We start from the raw sequence: 19,850 nt of genomic DNA, 5'->3' as shown, positions 1-19,850 counted from the left end.
GTGTTTAGATACCTAGGAGACAAGCCCCTCCCTCATGTGGCGTCATGGCCAGAAGGGCAAAAGATCAGTTAGATGAAGTGATATATTCACATGCTCATGTGACACTTTTATTTATTTATTTATTAAGTATTTATAGTTTTGCTTTGGTGCTGATAACAGCTTACGTGTCTGGTACGGCATTCACAGCACAGGAAGGTGAGCGCATGACCCATCGTCTTATGGATTCTGATTAAATAATTGATATTGAGGAAGCGGAGCACCGGGTTACAGCTCAGGTTAGCACCATCGTCTGAAAGCAAACCCGCATGCAGAGGTCCCGACCACTGGAGACATGCTGTAGTTCAGTTCCCTTTTCATCGATTGATAAGGCTGGACGGAGGTGACTGAAAACTCAGCTTTTTTTTATTGAGTTTCGTCAGAGGATTTTATTTAAGTTTGCCTGTTTAATCAAGTCAGAGGGAAAAAATTGCAGCAACATGAGGCACACTTCACGAATGAAGAGTGAAATTTTATAGGTGACGATACTGATACCTCTTTTATTGTCCAGTCACCTTTAGTGCGCTGAAAGGCAAAATGTATAATAATAATATTACCTGTAATTTGTCTACAGTGGTATGCAGTATTTTTATTTATTTATTTTTACACTGTATTTCATTCTCTTGTGCCATTGAATTCTGTTTGCATTTTTCCAGTTTTTGAGCTTTAGTGAGACACAACAGCAAATAACAGCCAACGTACATCATGGCTCTCTGTCTCTTGAGGCTCTCTGTGTGTATTCATACTGTGTGGTACACAGGTTTTATCGTAGACACCAGTCAGGATCATATATGACACTGACAAAAAAAATATAAAAGTAGTTTCTGCGGTACTTTTGCTTTTCATTCATTCCAGAATGTTCTTGTTAATGTGTGGAACATTCAAAATGTAGAATAAGTGAAGGATATAAAGAGAGCTTTGATTGATCTCAATAGCTTTTTTCAATATACATGTTTCCCAACAAAACCCACCAAGTCTTCCTCTCAAAACAGGTCAAGCACAGTCATAATCTGATGTCAGACCGTAACAACGGTGTCAAGGTTTTGCATTTTAGGATCCAGCTATAGGGTGGCCCGGTGGTGCAGTGGTTAGCACTGTCGCCTCACACCAAGAAGGTACCGGGTTCGAGATGGATGGATCCAAATTTTAAAAAAAATAAATAAAAAATTCAATTTACAATGTGAAACATACTTGAAATGTCTTTTTACTGAAATAATGAGTGACGGTGACGGATTACAAATGGATCAGTTAGTCTCCCTCGTTGGACTTCATCAGCTCGTACCTGAGTCTGTGAAATACTGACACTTGCAGTACAGCGTGCCTGATATTTTGTTTCTCAATCAGAAGTGTGTTTTACTTGATTGTGCATGGAGTCATGTTGTCGCTGAGTTGGCTCTACATTTCCACCTGGGAACTCTTCATCATCAAGTGTCGCTGCAGGATGGCATCAATGTTTTGGTTGCTGTCGGAATTTTCCCCAAACACATTGTAGACATCTGTGTTTTCTGCTGCGATGTTTTTGAGCGTTTCCTTTGTCCAGAGTGGAGTTGGCGTGCTATTATCAACAGTTAGCAATGCTGAAGTGCTCCAACCTGTTTTACATCTCAGGAAGATAAACAGTAATGATGGAAAGTCTCCAAACGTCACCGTCTGGGTTAAGAATCTCTGAATCTGCTCATGAGTATACTTTCAGGCAAAAGTACTGCAGTACATGCAAAAATACATCACAACAGATACGTTCAATTTGTTTTCTATTAAGAACAGAATCTCCAGTTTGGACACTTCCGTGTTCATGTCCATGAATCAGATGCATGAAAAAAAATGATCATGGATCACAAATATTGGCTAAAGAATGAATGAAAAATTTTAAATTATACTATGGACTGTGGTTTAGAAATACAAGGCTCTTTTAAGTGTAAAACGTGTAAAGTTTCAGAGGTTCTAAAACTTCCAGAATCTGAAAGTCTGTCACCAGAAATCCAATCGCAACAAATGAAGTTTATGTTTTGACAAAAGCCCCCGAGCAGTATCTTCAAATCTAACATTTACAACGAAGCATTTCCCATATCTTGATGAGAATACGTATGAATCATAAAAATGGATATGAAGTTCCATTTTTAACTGGTCAAATTATTCAGAAGCTCGATGGTTGTGGTGATTCATCTTATAAGGAACACGTTGCCGTCTGTGTGTCGTGATAAACTCGTCTCTCTCTGCCGCAGAAAGAATTTTATCCTTGTCACCGTCTCCCACCCCGGACCGTCACCCTTACAGGGCTCTCCTCGTCTGAAACAGATTTTTGAAAAGATAAAAATGACAATGACGTGGGAAAAACAAAAGACGCACAGATGTGAATCATTATACAAGTTAACAGCTACCACCTATCAGGATATTGAACCCGTAGTTGCTTCACACGCTGTTCCAGTGAACCAAATGAAGTCCTTATTTGAAGAGAGGAAGTCAGTCCGTAAAGCGCAGTCGTCCGGTGCTGCAATACCACCACGACAACACGGAGCAACCAGGAGGGATTTCAGCAAGTACCCTCATCCAGATGTATGCAGCGTTTTAAAGAAATAGTTCTCTCATAGTATAGTCATGCGAGTAATTGTGTAATGTTTTGTAACTGACAGTCCCCAGTTTGTCTAACTATAACAACGGGATTATACGTTTTTGGTTTTATTTTGGAGAAAAAAATTACAGTATGTTCTTTGAGAACAAACTCGAAAAACCTCAAATACGACTTCACTTTCATTTTGGTTTATGACGTATCATGGCTTTAAGGTTAGATAGTTAAAAAAAACACAACTGGGACATGCTTTATATTTTCTGGATGTTTGTGTACACGGCCTAGTCTATCTTCCTGTTAAGATGAGTGAGGATCTTATGGGCCCTGCTGGAATGACTTTAGCACGTAGGCGACGCTGTATTTATTGGTACTCTTCAAACAGATGGTAGTTCCCTCAAACCTCTGGAGAAGGAGTGTAGGAAATGTGTACGTATGGATCCCGTGATGATCAGGCTCACCTGACCTGATGAGCCTTCCAGGAAAACTGTTCAAAACTGGAAATGAGCAGTTATTACAACTGTCACTTCATTGCTGGTGACGGTAGATAGTTACTGTTGGACTCGCCGTGCTATGGTTCTGGGAGTAATTGAATCATTCTTTTTAATTCATAATTGTTCAACTGGGTTTCAGATCTTCCTCCTAAATGGTTTTTGTATGAAGGTTCGTTCGACTCATTTTATTGAGCTGTTTTGAATTGACTTCTTTTGAGTTGTTCAGACACAGCTGCTGTCGCACTGATGAACTGATGCGAGGTGCATTGATAGACAACTGGACTGGCCAGTGAGGACTCCCTGGAGGTGAGCTGGACCACTGGCTTTGTGGTGAGGGGAGTTTCCTCTTCTTGGACCACTGACAGATGAGCTGGACAGAGGCAGAGGCAGCATGACTAGACCAAGCAAGCTAAGGTGGGCGGACTCCTGCACAAAGGTGGAGCAGAGCCGGATGGGAGGGGCCGCAGTACATAGACATGCACAGGTGCGTAAGTATTTACAGTTTCTGTGAGTCATGATATCCATATTCTGTAGTTGTGGCACATACTGTGGGGTTGCTAGTGTTGTGCCAAGAGCAGCCTCCTGGCTGTCCTTTGTACCTCAGGGTGCTGAGGAGTGTGTGCAAGGTCAGGTGAGCAGAGGGAGGCAGCCCCTGGAAGGTGAGCCTGTGGGCCATCCCTGGAGACGCGAGTGAGTGTTGGACACTGTTGTGGTTTATCCATACCGTTTTAGGAATGAAAGAATATACGTTTTATCACCTCATTTTAGCTGGTTGGACGTTCAGATCTCGCTGTAACAAATAACACGTTGAACTGTAAAATTGTGTCTGTGCGTCACTAAGTACTCCTCAGCTCTTTTTACGGAAAAGAAGTTTTTAAATCTTGATGGAGCGACGCTTTGTTTTTTCACTCTCAAACTCCCAGATGAAGCGCTTGCTGAATTTCCTGACATTTTCTCGTACTGTACTTGCTCGCTGCCACACAACAACATTGCAGCGGCTGCAGCAAACATTGCCTGGTGCAATCGTGCTTCTTCTGCCAGCATAAATACTCGCCCTCGTTCTGATTGGCGAACTCAACACCTGACAGTGTCTTAATCTGGGGTTTACAGATGTGTTTCCAGTTGAGGTTTGTTGCTGCTGGTTGCTTCACACGTGATGTGATATTTTAAAGAAATGTACTGAGAATGTGTAATTTGTCCAAGGATGAATGACACAGCAGATATCTGGATGAAAAATTATGGCCAGTAATAACTGGACTGATATCTGAAATTGAAGTTTTTCCCGGTAAGAATTTTATCGCTATCTATTTGCTGTCCTGAACGTTCATTCTGGTTATCAAAATGATGGATATCTTGAATTTAAAGGCTGATACATGGACTGGCTAAAGTGTCATTTTTCCTCAGAGGAAAGATGGAGTCTTTGACTATAAAGGACTTAATTAGTAACTGTGATAAATATATCCAGGCTTGCTAATAAATGTTCAAACTTCTTCTTTTTAAGGATTTAAAGATGTCTCAAATACTGAAAATTCTTTCACAATTGCAGTATCAATTAAAATGATTTAATCTGTGGATCTCCTCATCCTGACCTCAGGCACTGCAGCAAAATGATCAAGGTTTTTCATTCAGAGGACGCCATGAATGCCGCCACCACAGCTGATGGTGAAGAAATGTGCTAGATTTCTCTCTGCTCATCCACCCCATAGTGGAGTGCCGTTTTGACTTGGACCAGGCCACACCCCTCCATCTTTCACCTCTTAACCTGTGTCAGGGTGTGTGTGTGTGTGTGTGTGTGTGTGTGTGTGTGTGTGTGTGTGTGTGTGTGTGTGTGTGTGTGTGTGTGTGTGCGCAGCAGAATATACCTGTGACAGTTTCGCAGTCCATTGCAGGGCCACATAGAGACAGACTACACACTACTGGGCAATTTAGGGACCACCTAACCTAGCGAGTGCATTTTTGTTGTGTGGGAGGAAGCTGAAGAAAACCCACCAGACGAGGGGGAGAACACACAAGCTTGGCCCTGACCAGCAGGTGAATTTATACCAAGACCCTTCGAGCTGAAGAGCGACAGTGCGAGCCACGGCACCACCTTGCTGCCACCCCCTCCTCCCAGTTTAATGAAAATCAGCCTTGTAATGTTTATATGATCCTGCTGACAGACAAGCAGCCCTGAAACAGCTAAAGGGGTTCTGTCTATTTTAACTGAGAATATACGGTATCTAAGTGACAGAGGAGCAAACGTCTAATATCTCCTTTTGTTTCATACATCTTATTAAATTGTGTCACAAAACACTCTGCTGCAATATTTTTGTTTCATCCGAACTGCATTAATGCAGACAGGAAGTATGAATGAATGAATGAAACACATGTAGAATGAACGAGTGTGACACAGACCAGTGAAGGCAACATGTGGAACTCTGCCCTTAATGGTTCTTCTGTGGTACAGACATGGACGTACCAGTCAATCAATGACCTGCTCGCACAGCAGACACCAGCCTCTGAGGGCCGCTTTGAACCAAACATGAACGATGAGACAAACGAGTGTCTCCAGCATCTCTGAACACCAGCTGAGGGAGGAGCGTTAGGAAAAATGGTGCTCATCCCTCCAGGATGTTTTGGAGACTTGTAACTGTTTGGTGGCTTCATAATGTTGTTTCCTTTAATTCAGCACCTGCATGTGTATCTGGATATAGTGTCAATCCTAATACATCCGATAATTCTTGCCTCGGTGTGTCTGCATGATGAGTGACTCTTTTTGACCATAAGACAATTTTCCACTGTGCAGCTGGTCAAGTCTTTGCATCATCGGCTTTTTAGACACAGAGAGCAGATCTCTCTCTCTCTCTGGTTCATTTCTTTGCTATAATTTCCATTCTCTCAGCTGCTGAACTGCTGAAAAGCAAACAGATGTGTGTTTGTGCAGCAATCCTACAACTAAACTGATCTTTCTCTTTAAGGGTGGCAACCCATTTGAATGAAATCACCAAGAGCCTCCAAAGGACTGTTTACATGATGACGCTGTTCACCCCCAAACAAAAACACTGGACTTCAGACAGTTTACAATCCCGTGTAAACACTCTGGCACCAACAATGACCATGCTAAGAGTGCTAATGAACTACAGAGGCAGTTCAGCATGTCACCGGTGTCTACAAGTTGCTACATCGACCCAGCGTCTCCTCTCCTGCCTGTGTGTGTGTGTGTGTGTGTGTGTGTGTGTGTTTTCTCACATGAAAGGGGTGGAGCCAGCACCAGATGACCAATCACCAACATGGAGAGCAGCTATTCCACTCAAGAGTAACCAACTATGATCCCTCACAAATATGAGGAGCATGAATCCATGCTAGACAGCTGCTGCAGCCAAAGGCAGGAAGAGGAGCTGACAACAAAAAAGGGAATGTGTCAGTTCATGGAATTTTCAGTATCACTTCTCCATCATCAGCTCATTTGTGTTCGCATTTATGTTTGTATGCACGAATAAAACAACGCATCTGATATATGTGTGTTTTTTGGGTGATTCTAGCCACATTGAAAACAAATAGTCTTTCCTTTTGTCAGGTCAGGAAGTCAAGTCCATGAAGGTTTTTATTTCTTCGTAAGTCTGTTTTCTAAGGCGTTTGCTCCCGTGTCACTGATAAAGAAATCCTACAGTATTTGGAAATGTATTTTTAGTAAATGATGACAAGCATTTTCTTAGGCATTTCAGATACGGTCTGGTAAACTAAGAGTAAGAAAGCGACTGTTAAAATAGATTAAGATTATTGTCGTTTTTCTACCGCTAGAATATTTCGACAAAGGTCATGAAAAGGATATTGATGTGCACTTTGCTTTTTGTCAACATTTTCAACAAGATATCATAAATTATTCATTTTGGTCTTGTCTCGGCTCTTTTAGTTTTTGGCAAGATCTCTCTACATTTCCTAAGATTGATTCTGAATTTTCACATATTCTTTGGCTGTTTAAGATACACTCCCTCTACAACAAATCAATACTATATCATTAATGTGATCCAACTAGTTAGAAAACATCAGCCTATCCCAGTCCATTGCAGGGCCAACACATAGAGACAGACAACCATTCACACTCACAGTCAAACCTACGGTCAATTTAGAGTATCAATCAGCCTCGTCCCCTCTTGATGTCTTTGGACTGTGGGAGGAAGCTGGAGTACCAGAGAGAACCCACACAGGAACAGGGAGAACATGGACACTCACACAGAAAGATCCTGTGTTGGAGCTGGGATTCAAACCCGAGACCTTCTTGCTGTGAGGCGACAGTGCTGACCACTGCATCACCGTGTCGCCGCACCAAACAATATATTAATTCAATTATATTTTCCGCTACAAATTACATTTCCGTAAGAACATGAATGCATGTTTATCTACTGATTAATCTTCTGATTTGGTAGCGTTGATGCAACAAGGCGTCTTACTGCTCCCCTGCTATAAATGCGGACATCTGATTGTCCTGGGTTGGCTGTGGTTCCTTAACCTCCAGCAGATTTGCTCACAGCATCTCAGAGAGAAAACATCATCATCATGACGTTGAGACCTTGTTTCACATATGTACTTATTTCTCATAGTGCTATTTTTAGGGAAGGGGCGGCATGGCTTGGCGGTAGAGTTGCTGTCTGGCAATCGAAGGGTCACGGGTTCAATCCTCGCTTCCCCCAGTGACCATGTCCAAGTATCCTTGAGCAAGGATAATCGCTCCTGATGGCCCTGCGACAGACTGGCAACTCGTCCAGGGTGAACCCCGCCTCTTGCCCAATGTCAGCTGGGATAGGCTCTGGCTCCAGCCCCCCCCCCCCCCCCCCCCAACCCGAACAGACAAGCAGGAGTAGAACAATAATACATGATGAAATAAATGAATGAATGGATGGATATTTTTAGGTGTGTTGTCACCATTAAATTAACACAGGTCGTGGCTCTCCTCCTGGAACCGTCACCTTACCGTGGTGGAGGAGTTTGAGTGCCCTAGTGACCCTAGGAGCTATGCTGTCGGGGGCATTTTGCCCCTGGTAGGGTCACCCAAGGCAGACTGGTCCTAGGCGAAGGGCCAGACAAAGAACGGTTCAACAGACCCTTCATGGAAAAACCAGCAAGTGCTACATGTACCCTGCCCGGAGGGGCACCGGGGCCCGCCCTGGAGCCAGGCCCAGGGTGGGGGCTCGAAGGCGAGCGCCTGGTGGCCGGGCCTTGGTCCGTGGGGCCCGGCCGGGCCCAGCCCGAAGAGGAGACACAGGCACGTCCTCCCTTGGACTCACCACTCATCGGGGGAACCGGAGGGGTCCGGTGCAATGTGGTTTGGGTGGCAGTTTCAGGCGGGTGCCTCGGCTGTCTGAACCACAGACATGGAAGCTGGCTTTTGGGACATGGAACGTTACCTCTCTGGTGGGGAAGGAGCTGGAGCTGGTGGAAGAGGTTGAGCGTTACCGGCTAGATATAGTCGGCCTCACCTCGACACATAGCTCTGGGTCCGGAACCCGAGTCCTTGAGAGGGGTTGGACTTTCTCTTTTGCTGGAGTTGCTCCGGGTGAGAGGCGGAGGGCGGGGGTGGGCTTTTTGGTTGCCCCTCGACTCTCTGCCTGTACGTTGGGGTTTACCCCCGTGGACGAAAGGGTTGCTTCCCTGCGCCTTCGGGTCGGGGAACGGGTCCTGACTGTGGTCTGTGCATATGCGCCGAACACTAGTTCAGAGTACCCACCCTTTTTGGAGTCCCTGGGAAGGGTGCTGAATGGTGCCCCGACTGGGGACTCCATTGTCCTACTGGGAGACTTCAACGCTCACGTGGGCAACGACAGCATGACCTGGAGAGGTGTGATTGGGAGGAACGGCAGGCTCGACCTGAACCCGAGTGGTGTTCAGTTATTGGACTTCTGTGCAAGTCGCAGTTTGGCCATAACGAACACCATGTTCGAGCATAAGGATGCCCACCGGTGCACATGGCACCAGGACACCCTAGGTCGCAGGTCTATGATCGATTTTATAGTCGTATCATTTGACCTGCGACCCCATGTTCTGGACACTCGGGTGAAGAGAGGAGCTGAGCTGTCAACTGATCACCACCTGGTGGTGAGTTGGATCAGATGGCAGGGGAAGATGCCGCGCAGACTTGGCAGGCCCAAACGAGTAGTGAGGGTTTGTTGGGAACGCCTGGCAGAAGAACCAGTCAGAACGATCTTTAACTCCCACCTCCGGCAGAGCTTTGATCACATCACGGGGGTAGTGGGGGACATTGAGTCCGAATGGGCCATGTTCCGCTCTGCCATTGTCGAGGCGGCTGCTGTGAGCTGTGGCCGCAAGGCTGCTGGGGCTGGCCGCGGGGGTAATTCTCGAACCCGTTGGTGGACACCAGAGGTGAGGGGAGCCGTCAGGCTGAAGAAGGAGGCTTACAGGGCATGGCTGGCCTGTGGGTCTCCAGAGACAGCTGACCGGTACCGGCAGGCCAAACGGTGTGCAGCTGTGGCGGTCGCCAAAGCAAAAACTCGAGCGTGGGAAGAGTTCGGTGAGGCCATGGAGAACAACTATCGGTCGGCTCCAAAAAGGTTCTGGCAAACCGTCCGTCGCCTTAGGGGGGGAAGGCGGCAACTTGCCCACACTGTTTACAGTGGGGGTGGGAGGCTGCTGACGTCAACTGGGGAGATAATTGGGCGGTGGAAGGAATACTTTGAGGAACTCCTCAATCCCACCAGCACGTACTCCGTGGAGGAGACAGAGTCTGGGGAGTGCTTGGGGGGGGGTCGTCCAATCTCCGGGGCAGAAGTCGCCGAGGCAGTTAAACAACTTCGCAGTGGCAGAGCCCCGGGGGTGGATGAGATCCGCCCCGGGTATCTCAAGGCTCTGGATGTAGTGGGGCTGTCTTGGCTGACACGTCTCTGCAACATTGCGTGGACATCGGGGGAAGTGCCTTTGGAGTGGCAGACCGGGGTGGTGGTCCTCGTCTTTAAGAAAGGGGACCAGAGGGTGTGTTCCAACTATCGGGGGATCACACTTCTCAGCCTCCCTGGTAAGGTCTACGCCAGGGTACTGGAGAGGAGGGTCAGGGCGATAGTCGACCCTCAGATTGAGGAGGAGCAGTGTGGTTTTCGTCCTGGCCGTGAAACCATGGATCAGCTCTTCACCCTCGCTAGGGTGCTGGAGGGGGCATGGGAGTTTGCCCAACCAGTCCACATGTGCTTTGTGGACTTGGAGAAGGCTTACGACCGTGTTCCCAGGAGCATACTGTGGGGGGTACTCCGGGAGTACGGGGTGGATGGCCCTTTACAAAGGGCCATTCGGTCATTCTACCGGAGGAGTGAGAGTCTGGTCCGTGTGGCCGGTAGTAAGTCGGACTTGTTCCCGGTGAGGGTTGGACTCCGCCAAGGCTGCCCTTTGTCACCGGTTCTGTTCATAACTTTTATGGACAGAATTTCTAGGCGCAGCCGGGTGGTGGAGGAGGTTGAGTTTGGTGGCGGGAGGATGTCGTCTTTGCTGTTTGCGGATGACGTAGTCCTCTTAGCGCCATTGGGCCACGACCTCCAGCTCTTGCTGGGACAGTTTGCAGCCGAATGTGAAGCAGCTGGGATGAGAATCAGCACCTCCAAGTCTGAGGCCATGGTCCTCAGCCGGAAAAGGGTGGTTTGCCCACTCCGGGTCGGGGGGGAGGTCTTACCTCAGGTGGAGGAGTTTAAGTATCTCGGGGTCTTGTTCACGAGTGAGGGTAAGATGGAGCGGGAGATTGACAGGCGGATTGGGGCGGCATCCGCAGTCTTGCGGTTGCTAAACCAGTCTGTTGTGGTGAAGAGGGAGCTTAGCCAAGTTTTAGCCTGAGTTTCCTCCGCAGGGTGGCTGGGCTCTCCCTTAGAGACAGGGTGAGAAGCTCAGTCATTCAGGAGTAGAACCGCTGCTCCTCCATGTCGAGAGGAGCCAGTTGAGGTGGTTCGGGCATCTGGTGAGGATGCCTCCTGGGCGCCTCCCTCTGGAGGTTTTCCAGGCATGTCCAACTGGGAGGAGGCCTCGAGGCAGACCCAGGACACGGTGGAGGGATTATATCTCTCGGCTGGCCTGGGAACGCCTCGGGATCCTCCCGGAAGAACTGGTTGAAGTGGCTGGGGAGAGGGCAGTCTGGGCTTCCATGCTGAGACTGCTGCCCCCACGACCCGGACCCACCGGATGAAGCGGAGGACGACGAAGACGAAGGTCGTGGCTAAACTTTGTAAATTCTTTACAAAGTTCCTTTCCTAGACTCAAATTAGAAAAAGACTCCTCTCATGCTACAAACTCAAGACGCTCATGTGCAGGTGTTTTTATTTCTTCAAGGCCTAAATTCTGCTTGGGTCATCATCATCACTCTTCCCTCCTATCTCTAGGTTCTGTGACCTCGTCTTCCAGGGTCCCTTGTCGGTCCAGGAGGACTGGATTAAACACTTACAGAGACACATTATAAACACTGGTGTCCCCCACACTGGGCTGGGCATGGACCCCCCGACCCTCCAGACCAGGGGTCTGCAACCTGCGGCTCCCTGTGGTTTAGGAAAGTAAAGGAGTATTTGATTTATATTAATTTTATTTTAATTCATCAGGGTTTTTTTTAAGGTAAATCTAAATTTGAAGAATATGTTGATCTTGGGGCATCAAAATAAAACGCTTTCAATTTCTTGAAGCTCAAAATACTCGTTACATTTGCGGATGTGCAACACCGCCAGCACGCAGTTCATTGAACCTTTCGATCCCCAGCAGCCCAACCATGGATAAATCCAGGAAAAGAAAAGTTTCTATATTTGAGTCATTTCTGGTCAAAATTTGGGAACACCTCACCAATCACGATTCTGTTGTGGAGAAACACAATGCTCTCCCTGCAAATCAAGACTGTCTTCTGTTTTTTTTCTTGTCGGTTTTGTGTTTGATGAAGCAACAATAAATGGGCTTTTCCAAATGTTCTTGAAATAAAGAAAAACGTGACTCCTTCGAATTCAGCCTGTCGATATTTTTTTCTCGATTTAAACAAAATATCAATACTACATAAACTTGTTTAGATAAAGATAATATCAGCATCTGCAAATATCAGCTTTTGGTTTCAAATAGTAGTAAATTATCTGCATACTGGACATCAGCAAAATATCCAGCCTGTTGCATCAAAGTTCCTTTGTGCCGCCACATGTTCCAATCTAGTCCATGGAGTTACTGAGACGAGTTCAACAAAGTGAAAAACTCTTGACACAGTTAAAGAATCTCAAGCAGACGATGTGACTGTAAAAACATCTGCAAACATGTTACGCACAGAAATTGTTTTTTATAGTACTTCAGTAACTGCATTGTTTCTAATACAAAATTAAACTTGAAGGTGGATAAAAGAAAACAAACATTGCCCTTCACGTGTCACCTATATTTAATGATTAAATATACTGTTTTGAAGCACACACACACACACACACAATCACAACATTTCTGTTTTAAATACAAAAAGAACTCAGGCTGACTTTCTTTTTTTTTTCGATAAATTTGACACAACAATCATAAAAACCAAAGAGTGTGAATTTAACGACAAACTTGTAGGAGATATTGACAGCTGATGACCCCGGGGCGTGTAATGGAATTGGATGCGCAACGTCAAGCCACGTACAGAAATAAACAAAGAAATGACCCCTTCTGGACGGTCCAGAGGCCTCTGCTATGCAGAGGGACTGGAGGCCTAGCAAGGCAACTCCAGGCTCAATGTAAGTGTATCGTGCTAAATTAAATTGTCCATAATCCACACACCTATAAGGAAGACAGACTAAACCCCCTTGAGCTTTCCTGACGAGTAACTTCATGAACAATACTGATTTGTTTTTCAGAGGGAATTATTTACTCCACGGATTCAGACCCAGCTGAAGCTGTAAGAATAAAGCTGATATTGATGACTATGCCATAATATTTGCTACAGAATAATTTAATGTCAAAGGGATTATTGTCAGATTCCTTCATGATGGAAGAGTGATACTGAAAATTCCATGAACTGACACATTCCCTTTTTTGTTGTCAGCTCCTCTTCCTGCCTTTGGCTGCAGCAGCTGTCTAGCATGGATTCATGCTCCTCATATTTGTGAGGGATCATAGTTGGTTACTCTTGAGTGGAATAGCTGCTCTCCATGTTGGTGATTGGTCATCTGGTGCTGGCTCCACCCCTTTCATGTGAGAAAACACACACACACACACACACACACACACACACACACACACACACACACACACACACACACACAGGCAGGAGAGGAGACGCTGGGTTGATGTAGCAACTTGTAGACACCGGTGACATGCTGAACTGCCTCTGTAGTTCATTAGCACTCTTAGCATGGTCATTGTTGGTGCCAGAGTGTTTACACGGGATTGTAAACTGTCTGAAGTCCAGTGTTTTTGTTTGGGGGTGAACAGCGTCATCATGTAAACAGTCCTTTGGAGGCTCTTGGTGATTTCATTCAAATGGGTTGCCACCCTTAAAGAGAAAGATCAGTTTAGTTGTAGGATTGCTGCACAAACACACATCTGTTTGCTTTTCAGCAGTTCAGCAGCTGAGAGAATGGAAATTATAGCAAAGAAATGAACCAGAGAGAGAGAGAGAGATCTGCTCTCTGTGCAGTGTTTTTTTTCTATCGAGTCCTTTTCTGTATATTACGTGCAGATCAATACCTTATAGAAGTGTTCAAACTGAGGTTTCAACTCCTTCATCACGGTATCGGCTCTATCAAGGCACACCCGTCTCTGACGCACTTCAAACTCCTTTGAAAAAAACCATTTGGTTTGACATCAATTCGTCTTACATTCAAGCTAAACGCTGTGGAGTTCATCATGAAAGTAGAAATTCCGAGGAAAACCTGTTACAGCGCAAAGCAAAGAGTCACCTTAGTGTTGCAGAGGTGTTCCTGCGAGGTGATGTGATTCTGCACCGAGGATGCAGACGTGGATACAAAGACTTGACAAGCTGCACAGTGGAACATTGCGACCTTTGTCATGTGGTCGTTTTCCTGCAGAGCTGATAATAAATGGGTCACTCAGTAGCTGGGCTTTGCTTTGGAAAAGAAGACATAAGGAATCACAGTTTTTACCTCTAAGTGCACTGTCATCTATGGCTCGGCTGCATTTGAGACTTTTGTACAGCATGACTTCCTGCAGGAGACAAAAGAGGCTCGCTCATCGTGCAGACACACTGAGGCAAGAATTTGCTTTTATGTCAGGTATATTTTGATTGACAGCAACAGACCAGATACACAAGCAGGAGGATGATGAGTTCAACCCAACATTATGGATGAGCACCGTTTTCCTAAAGCTCCTCCCTCAGCAGGTGTTTAGTGGTGCTGGAGCTGACACATGGCTCCAAATCCCCCATAGGTGTTCTACTGGGTTAAGATCTCTGTTCTACCGCATTAGGGGCAATGTTATGTTTCTCCACTCATTTGTTCTGGTTTTTCTTCTGTTAGTGTCTGTCACAGCGGCCGTGGTGGTACCTGCAGGAAGGCTATAGCCAGATCATCGTAACTGGTCTGCTGCTGGACGTGCTCCAGAGTGTCCCAGTGACTTTTACTCTCCAGGTGATCCTCAAGCTCCTGTCCATTGGTAAATTCAATGTCACAAAGATCGCAGGTGATGGGAGTCCTGAAACGAATCACATGCAGAATATTAATTATTTAACTTGTATAAATTATGAAACTGCCAAGCTTCCATACAACATCCTCTTTTACTCGAAGGCCCCTCAGAGTAACAGAGGAAGCCTGGGAGCGGAGCCGGGACCACTGAGAACTTTATTTCCAACAACGGCACATTTAAAACTATGACATAGAACTCACACATCTACGATGAAAAGGTAAAATCAGTGCTTTATTTCAGAGAGGTTCTCGTTTTAATGCCTTTATAATGATCATTTCCAGTCGATCGGGACATGCTCTCAAACATGTTTCCATGCAACATGGCTTTAAATTCCAGGAATACCACGACAACCGAGTACCGCATCTTCCCGGCGCATTCTGCTTTTCCCCAGAAAACTGTTGCACTGCTGTGGAAGCAGAGAAGAAGAGCCCCTTGAGAATAGAACAGTGGCGTGAGGCGAAACTGGGGCCACACCCCCACACGCACCTGCCCACACCGGCGTAGGGCCACACATCGAAAGAATCTGGGTGATTGTTTTGAGGAAATACTCCTCCGGGCTCTACAAGACCGACTTTGGTAAATGAAGGAAATGATAAATAAATATATGAAGTACGTACAGAATGAGTGGGCAATTATTTCCTTTTTCTTTTGTGGTGGAAAAAATGCACAAAACAGCCTGTTCTAAGGCTAAGTATGGATGGGCCGGTTTCATAAAAAAAAGTTCTATTCCAAAACAATGTTAGGAAAAAAAACAAGACTGTCGTAAAATCCTTTTTCAGTTGTAATAAATACATAATTGTAAAGAATTGCAGACCGCCAGGTCCTGGATCTGTCCAGGTGAGAGGGAAGAACCACAACATGGCTGAAGCTGCTCTGAGAGCAGCGTCAGGCCCGCAGGCTGCTGTCTGGCAGCATTTGGATTTAAAAATTTGATGACTAAGGCCGGAGAGCAAGCACATGACTTCATTACCACAGTGATGGACACCTACTTTAAGGTTGAGAGCACTGCTGCGTTTTTTGTTTCTTCTTTTTTTAATTAGCCTATGTCATAGTTTTTTGATGGCAAGAGACACAGGAGTACACGCGACCTGATCGGAAATGTAAAGTTCGTTAAATAAATCCAATAATCAATGTTGTCATCTGTGCGGCAGCAGGACGTCGGCCTCCATCATACACACGAGGTGGCAGACGTAAGCGTCCGCTAGAGAGCCTCGGGTCACTAAACAGGCAGCAGCCGCTTCAATAACCCATAAACAGCATGTTAAAGAGGCAGAATTAAGATAAACCGCTCATTCGCATAAATCCCATCATTACCGCAATTGAAAAAAGAAGCCGACCCTTACCAATGGCAGGGCCGAGTCCCTCCAAACCATGGGAAAACTTAACTTTTTAACCACTGTAATTAAAAATTCACACTGCCACAGCACTAATGGCGACAGAAAAGGTCTGGCAAAAGTGAACCCATACGCAATATATGCCAACTAGAGGCAAAATATTGTGAAAGCACCACAGACCTCCAAAACCATCTAACAAGACACCACCAGGAAACGCGACCAAACCAAACCGGAGAAGGCAGTCAAATTCCCATCCAGCTCTCCACATGCTCGGGGACAAGTGGAGGCTGTGACGGCGTTAATATGCAAGGATAAATACAACTGCACAGCACTGCTGAAAATTGATTCAGACAACTTGTCAATATACATGTTGACGACTAGCGAACATATGAGTGCAGACGCTATCCCTAACATGTTGCAGCTTCAACAAATCAGCAGAGACAGTCGCCTTAACTAGTGACAGCTGAGTGGGTGTCAGTTTTTTACATGGGGATGCATGTGTGAGTCTAACCGTGTATGCATGCAGGTGTATACAGAATGAAATGATGGAAAAAGGGATTTAAATACGTTTGTTTCAAGACGCATGGCCCTGAAGGACAAGCCGTATCCAGTAACTCTGATACTCTTTGCATTTGAGAGTTCCATCTTTCTACCAATTTGCAGCGTCTGTAAAAAAAAAAAAATCTCTTTGGATACCGAGCAAAATTGGAACTGGAACTGAAATATCTCCAAATGAATCTGTAATGAATTAAATCTGTGCATCAGCAGTGACAGCAGCCCTGGATACAGTATGTGAACCCTAGAGAGCGCAGCGATGTCATCGGTATTGCTACTTCTTACTCGTTCAGTATTATGCTTCTCCTCCGGCTCCTTGTCACCTCAGTGGAAGGCGTGCTGGAGTCCAATCCTGTAAGATAGCGTTAATAGCAACAGTTAATTATTTGTTTCCCAAACTATATTCTCAGGTATGTAATGGCTACTGGAATGTTCTTATCCAGAAATAGCAAGGAAGCTGTCTTGGAAACGTACCTGTTTTCACGTGCTGCCGCTGATAGACCTGTTGTGACCCGGGAGGGGAGGATCGGACACTCGTGGCCACCTAAGAGAGAGAGGAAGGGTTCTAACTGGTTCACAGTGCCATAGCAGTGTCACTGCTCGAAAAACAATCACTAAGACTGTTTCACCCTCAAAAATCTATAATTAGTTGCCCTGTGTCCCGGTGAAGAGCACAAAGCAACGTGAATATCAATATTTACGAAAGAATTCCAACTAGCTGAGCATCAAGGTTTATATTCCTAGTCGTCTAAATGTGCCTTGCTCCTGTAATCCAGCATCAGTGTCCGCTCTCCATCCGTCCTCTGCACTCCAAAACATGTGGGAATCTGTTGGGTGGATGAGCTGCGAAGCAGCCTGTCAGGGCTACAACTTCTGTGGTCCAGAGGTCTCCTGATTGAGCCATACCATGGCGGGTCAAGTGGTTCAGTGTCTGAGCTATAAACCTGTCGCTCAGGCAGTCTATGTCCTGGACTGAGACCCCGGCTCTCAGCAGGTCTGATTTCAGGGCTTAAGTCATGTCTGTCAAGGGGTCGGCTCCCTGGCTCAGAGTAGGGCACGTCCCAGCGACCGAGACGTTTTTGTCCCAGGTTGTTATCCTGGTCTGGTGAGGAGTAGTTGAGGTTTGGGCCCTGCGGTGTCTCAGCCTCAGGGGCTGACAGGCTGGGATCAAAAGGGTCATACAGCTCAGCCCTGAGGGAGAGGGAAAACAGTGTGCGCGTTACAAGTAATTCCATTTTCAATTATTCAATTGCTCATGTATCTACAGACCAGCTGTAAAAGTGTGTATTTCTACAAGGGAACACAAAACAAGCAGTAAAACCCTGTATGTTTGCCGGTGACCAAGAGGAACTCACACAGGGCGTGTTTTCAAACATGCATTCAGCCGTGACTACTTACTTACGAAAGTAAGGTTTCTACTCCATAACAGGGGTCACGTTTCATTTTCTACATCAACACACTTAACACAGGCTTACCGCTCTGGATCGTTGGCGCTTTCGTCCCATGAGTCACCACCTGCAGGACACTCTGCACCCAGCGGTTTGAACGACGACTTCCATTTCCCAGCAGAACTTTGCACTAAAGTATATAAAAGGTGAAAGAGGAGTCCTGACAGGCTGTGTGTGCTGAGACATGTGATCTACAGGACACAACAAACTGCCGCTGAAGTAAAGGTTACATCTCGGACTTTATCAGTTACTAAAACACATTAAACCTTCGTGACTTTGAAGGTTTAAACACTTAAAACACACTTTATTTATGCTGATGCTTTTTGAGCGCAGGCCAGCGCGCCTTTCGTGACAGCTCAAATCACACGGAACTACTTTTTCCTGCCAAATCAGATCTGGCCCTCTTCCAGATGTGGTCCTACATCAGTCACATATCTGACTTTTTGCAATGTGACCTTAGTCTTGTTACATTCACAATTGAATTCACGTAAACTTGACATCACTTCTGAGCAAAATATATAATTCTCAGTGACAACAGGCCACTGTTGAGAGATGACGGTGTTCAGCAGACTGATAGTGAGGTGTTTGTTGTGAACTTGAGGGCTCAAATCTTTACAGTTTCTTCTGCATAACTTATTCTTCTTCTTTAGTGTTTATTTGCAGTTGGAAAGCCAGCTTGTATGTGCAGTAATACTCAACTGGCTCATATGCAAGACAGCGAGCGGCTGCTGCTGCTGCTGCCTGCCATTTTTCATTGTTTTATTTTGTCTGCGGATGACCCGTTCACCTCTGACATGGACCACGTTTGAACAGTAAATGTGAACATCCAAACACAAAAAGGATCAGAGTGTGAAACGTAGCTTAAGTCGTTGTGCTCGAGTGTCTGCAGAAGTTACCTGCACATTTCTGAGCTTGTTTGGTCCCAGCAGGCGTGTTTGACGCCAGGAGGTTGGTGTTGACTGCGACTTTCATTGGCATGTGTCTTATGCTGTCTCTGGGCTCTTCGGCTGCTCTGCTCAACATATAAAAGTCAAAGGGGGATGGGGGGTAATACATCTCAAAGTCACAAAAAGAAGTGAACATGGAGGGTGTATTTCAGAGATTTCCTCAATGCTAACATTAACAAATCGGGTGCAGGGTAGCACAGCTAGTTAGCTCCAGCCACGCCTCTCTCCACAGAAACTTCAGCGAACCTTTTGATACTGTGTGTAACTTGCATTATAGTCAAATAGGATCTGGACAGCGTTTTCCGAAGTTACACGGAAAACTGTCAAATAATGGTGTGTTCGGCAGTACAACTCATTAGCTAGCAGACAGTATTAGCCTGCACCGTGCAGTGAGTTGACGTTACCTGCAGGGTGGCTGCTGAATGAACAGGCCTGGAGCGGCTGCTCGCTTGGATGATGCAGAAGTGTTGAATGGGATATTATTCTGACGATTCATGTTTCGTTTTTGAGGCTAAGTTGGCTTGTGCGTACAGGGAAGGAGACTCGGGGGGGGGTTCTCGAAGTTACACTTCTGCCCTGCGGAGGGCAGTAACGCTGCCTAAATATGAGCAGCAGAAGAAGAGAAAGCAGCAGCAGGACGAGGAGAGACAGAAGACAACAGAGAAGCCGACATACACGATATGAACACTTTCAATAACAATATATACTTTATTTGTAGTTATTCTTACTGCAAGTTTTCATGTTATATGAGTTTAAACGGGAGGTTTTGTTTTTTTTATAAACTGTGTTTCCAAACAGAAGTTGAAAACACAGAGAGAACTGGACAGAGCTTCATGAGCTGGATCCGTAACAAGAAATGTTAATTTTCTGTT

General features: G+C 45.8%; 1 protein-coding gene across 3 annotated transcripts; it reads right to left on the bottom strand.

Moving 5' to 3' along the window:
* Positions 1-667: 667 nt before the first annotated feature.
* Positions 668-19,578, bottom strand: LOC147261307 (uncharacterized). Of its 3 annotated transcripts, none has more exons than XM_086203278.1 (11): positions 19,383-19,577; positions 18,928-19,043; positions 18,059-18,161; positions 17,528-17,774; positions 17,058-17,127; positions 16,869-16,935; positions 14,556-14,703; positions 14,157-14,217; positions 13,953-14,083; positions 13,741-13,830; positions 12,204-13,546 (listed from the first exon to the last, which is right to left on the bottom strand). In XM_086203278.1, the coding sequence occupies exons 1-11, from the start codon at positions 19,472-19,474 to the stop codon at positions 13,526-13,528; spliced, it is 1,146 nt and encodes a 381-aa protein (XP_086059404.1). In that variant the 5' UTR covers positions 19,475-19,577; the 3' UTR covers positions 12,204-13,525. The 3 variants fall into 3 exon arrangements, with proteins under 3 accessions (XP_086059405.1, XP_086059404.1, XP_086059403.1); XM_086203277.1 differs by having other exon boundaries at positions 12,205-13,546; positions 17,342-17,774; XM_086203279.1 differs by lacking the exons at positions 12,204-13,546; positions 13,741-13,830; positions 13,953-14,083; positions 14,157-14,217 and adding an exon at positions 668-2,322 and having other exon boundaries at positions 17,342-17,774; positions 19,383-19,578.
* Between the last annotated feature and the right edge of the window lie 272 nt (positions 19,579-19,850).

This window comes from Aulostomus chinensis, chromosome 5 (assembly GCF_037954235.1).
Source record: "Aulostomus chinensis isolate RoL2024-O1b breed Wild chromosome 5, RoL_Achi_v1.0, whole genome shotgun sequence".
Lineage (NCBI taxonomy): Eukaryota > Metazoa > Chordata > Actinopteri > Syngnathiformes > Aulostomidae > Aulostomus > Aulostomus chinensis.
The sequence above is the reverse complement of the archived record's forward strand: the minus strand, read 5'-3'. Positions and strand labels throughout refer to the sequence as shown.

Coding starts and splice junctions, on each gene's coding strand:
- LOC147261307 (XM_086203277.1), bottom strand. CDS start 19,474: ATGAATCGTCAGAATAATATCCCATTCAACACTTCTGCATCATCCAAG. Junction 18,162..18,927: donor ACAAGCTCAGAAATGTGCAG/GTAACTTCTGCA, acceptor TATATACTTTAG/TGCAAAGTTCTGCTGGGAAA. Junction 13,831..13,952: donor AACACCTCTGCAACACTAAG/GTGACTCTTTGC, acceptor TTTTTTTCAAAG/GAGTTTGAAGTGCGTCAGAG.